The 2,377-nt window shown below is 47.7% G+C and overlaps 1 protein-coding gene across 1 annotated transcript; it reads left to right on the top strand.

Annotated features, from left to right (window-relative positions):
• Positions 1-1,310: 1,310 nt before the first annotated feature.
• On the top strand, positions 1,311-2,113 carry LOC147611162 (uncharacterized). The gene is made up of 2 exons (XM_086785107.1): positions 1,311-1,743; positions 1,862-2,113. The coding sequence occupies exons 1-2, from the start codon at positions 1,345-1,347 to the stop codon at positions 1,976-1,978; spliced, it is 516 nt and encodes a 171-aa protein (XP_086641233.1). The 5' UTR covers positions 1,311-1,344; the 3' UTR covers positions 1,979-2,113.
• The last annotated feature ends 264 nt before the right edge of the window (positions 2,114-2,377 follow it).

Genomic DNA, 2,377 nt, shown 5'->3' with positions numbered 1-2,377 from the left:
ATTTCCTCCTCAGGGCAAAAAGGATTCATGTAAGGTTCAGTAAAAAGATTTGTGTAAAGTTCAGTAAGATATAAGCTTTGAAAGTCATTCTTACTCACCTGACTTCCGTAGACAACTTTCGTAGACAAAGTAACCCTTTTAAATCGAGTGGAAATATGGAACCACACCATATAATCCCCTGCGCTCTCTCTCTCTCTCTCGCTCTCTAGTCGCCCACGTTGTCGCTTTCGCTCCCCCGCCCCGGCCAATTTCCGAAATGGTCAATAGTGCTTCCACGAAGGAAGATCGCAAAGCCTGCACAAAAGGGGGTCCCCAGGATTCAGCAACAAGGCTTGAGACAACCTATGCAGACATCTTGAAGGTGGAGGAAGTGAAGAGCGAGTTGAAAGACGTGTTCAAAGATGTGCGAATAGTGGTGGTGGGGAGATCGATCAGGGAAGACCACCCTCATCCGGCTGATTATCGGCGACAACGGCCCGCAAAGCATCAGCGAAGGCAGAGCAGGAGTGCAGGACATCAACGTAGAGTGGCCTCATCCCAATCCAGAGCTTCCCTTGATCTTTCACGACAGCAACGGCGGGTCCAGACAGGCTGAAAATCATCAAGAAGTTTCTTGACAAGCATCAGAAGAGCAGAGAACTCTCTCAAAAGATTCATCTGGTGTGGTATGTTTTCAATGCTGCAGACACAAGGTTCCTTGATGATGGAGATCTCATGGAGCTGCTTGAAACTTACGAAATACCCTTGCTGCTGGTCATGACCTTCAACGATTGCGAGAAGATGGTCACGAAGAATGTGACCCCATCCAACTTAGAGACATTGCTAGGCCGCATCAAGGATGTGGACAAGAGGAAGAAGGTGAAGGAGGCGATGGTGAAAATCGAAAACGATGTATAGCTAGAAGGCCATACATTAACAGGTAAGAAGGATGTAGATGGCCTAAAGAATGTGATTGAGAGAACGAAAGACATGATTGGTAAGAAGCTCCAGTACACATGGATAGCTTGCCAGGTGGTTTACATGGATCATAAGCTGGGGGCGTCGGCCAAACTGATCATTCGCTACAAGAAGGTAGAGGTGTTCAGCACGTGCGTGGTAGGTGCACTGCCGTTCGCACAGCAGCTTCAGCTGGCCTACATGTTCATGAAGGTGTTGACATGCTTGTGCAAGATATGGAGTGTGCCGGCCAACCTGGAGAAGGCACTGTTCAAGACGTTTTATATCGAGGAGGGAGGACATTGCCTGCTGCGGAACCTTTTCCACAACTTGGCTGCCAGGCTGGTAGTCTCTTTAGCGGCGTCTGTGCTCACCGTAGGAACTGCCACTCCTGCCATCCTTGGGGTTATGGCCGCAGCTGGCTTTTCCCAGCTGAAAGCTACCCCCGTTCTCCTCATGTCCTACTCCTTCTTGATTTTGGGTGCCATCTTGTATGTCAAGTCTATGCAGATAACCAAGGAGAGCTGGGAGGCGGACAAGTCCGTGGAAGCCTACGTCAAGTACTGCGAGGAGTTCGCCGCTTCCGATTACCCGAAACAGTTGCAGAGCTTTGCGCAGGAGTCTCGATCCGCTTGGGAAACCACCGTACGCACCAAGCTCCAGAAGAAGAGAGTCAAGTTTCAGATCGTCGGTTTCTTCAACCAAGTCATGTGTAACAGACCAAAGAGCTTGTTTAGTGCCATGCAACAGACTGACTATGAAGAGGCGGCAGCCTTGAAGGAGCTCAGGCATCCACATGCACATCAGGTCGTTGACAAATTTAATTATATACGAGCTGTTGATAGTTAAGGAAATGTACTGCTGGACTGCTTTGGTCCGATTACAAAATCACGAGCCTATTAATATATGCACTTGTTCGGCACAGGCTGGTGTAGCTGGCACCGGTGACAGCAGCAGCGAAATACAACCTGACCAAGCTTCTACGTCGGTGGATTACCAGAGCAATGGTGGGATACGTACCCTCAACTCATCATCCAGCTAACATGTCTTCTGGTGCAGAAGCACAGACACAATAACATAATAAGTTGGCAAACGAATTGCTCAAAACCAAGGTGCCCCCAAGTGACTTCTTGCTCAACAACATTATGTTTCCACCTTGTACCCAACCTTTGACATACTGTTTTAGTGGATTCAAGATTGTGACCAAGCATGCATGGTGATTATGTTTTCCAAGTGTATTAACGACTGTATTGTTCATTAATGAATTTCGGTTTTTCAAGTGTACTAATGTATGTAGCGTACATTAAGTTTTGGATATCTCTCTCTAACACTCTCATGAGTCTCTCACACGCGCACACACACACTTGTTGCAAGTTGCAACGCATGTAGAGGTGCTGCACCCGAGCATCTTTCATTTAGTCTCCAAACAAATTGTACAGCA

The sequence above is a fragment of the Cibotium barometz genome, chromosome 48 (genome assembly GCF_041138505.1).
Source record: "Cibotium barometz isolate CiBa-2024 chromosome 48, ASM4113850v1, whole genome shotgun sequence".
Lineage (NCBI taxonomy): Eukaryota > Viridiplantae > Streptophyta > Polypodiopsida > Cyatheales > Cibotiaceae > Cibotium > Cibotium barometz.
Note: the sequence above shows the minus strand (reverse complement) of the source record. Positions and strands in the feature narration are given on the sequence as shown.

Bases quoted from the DNA above. Each gene is read 5' to 3' on its own strand.
- LOC147611162 (XM_086785107.1), top strand. From the start codon at position 1,345: ATGGCCGCAGCTGGCTTTTCCCAGCTGAAAGCTACCCCCGTTCTCCTC. The intron at 1,744-1,861 runs GTCGTTGACAAA...TGTTCGGCACAG, and splicing joins GGCATCCACATGCACATCAG to GCTGGTGTAGCTGGCACCGG.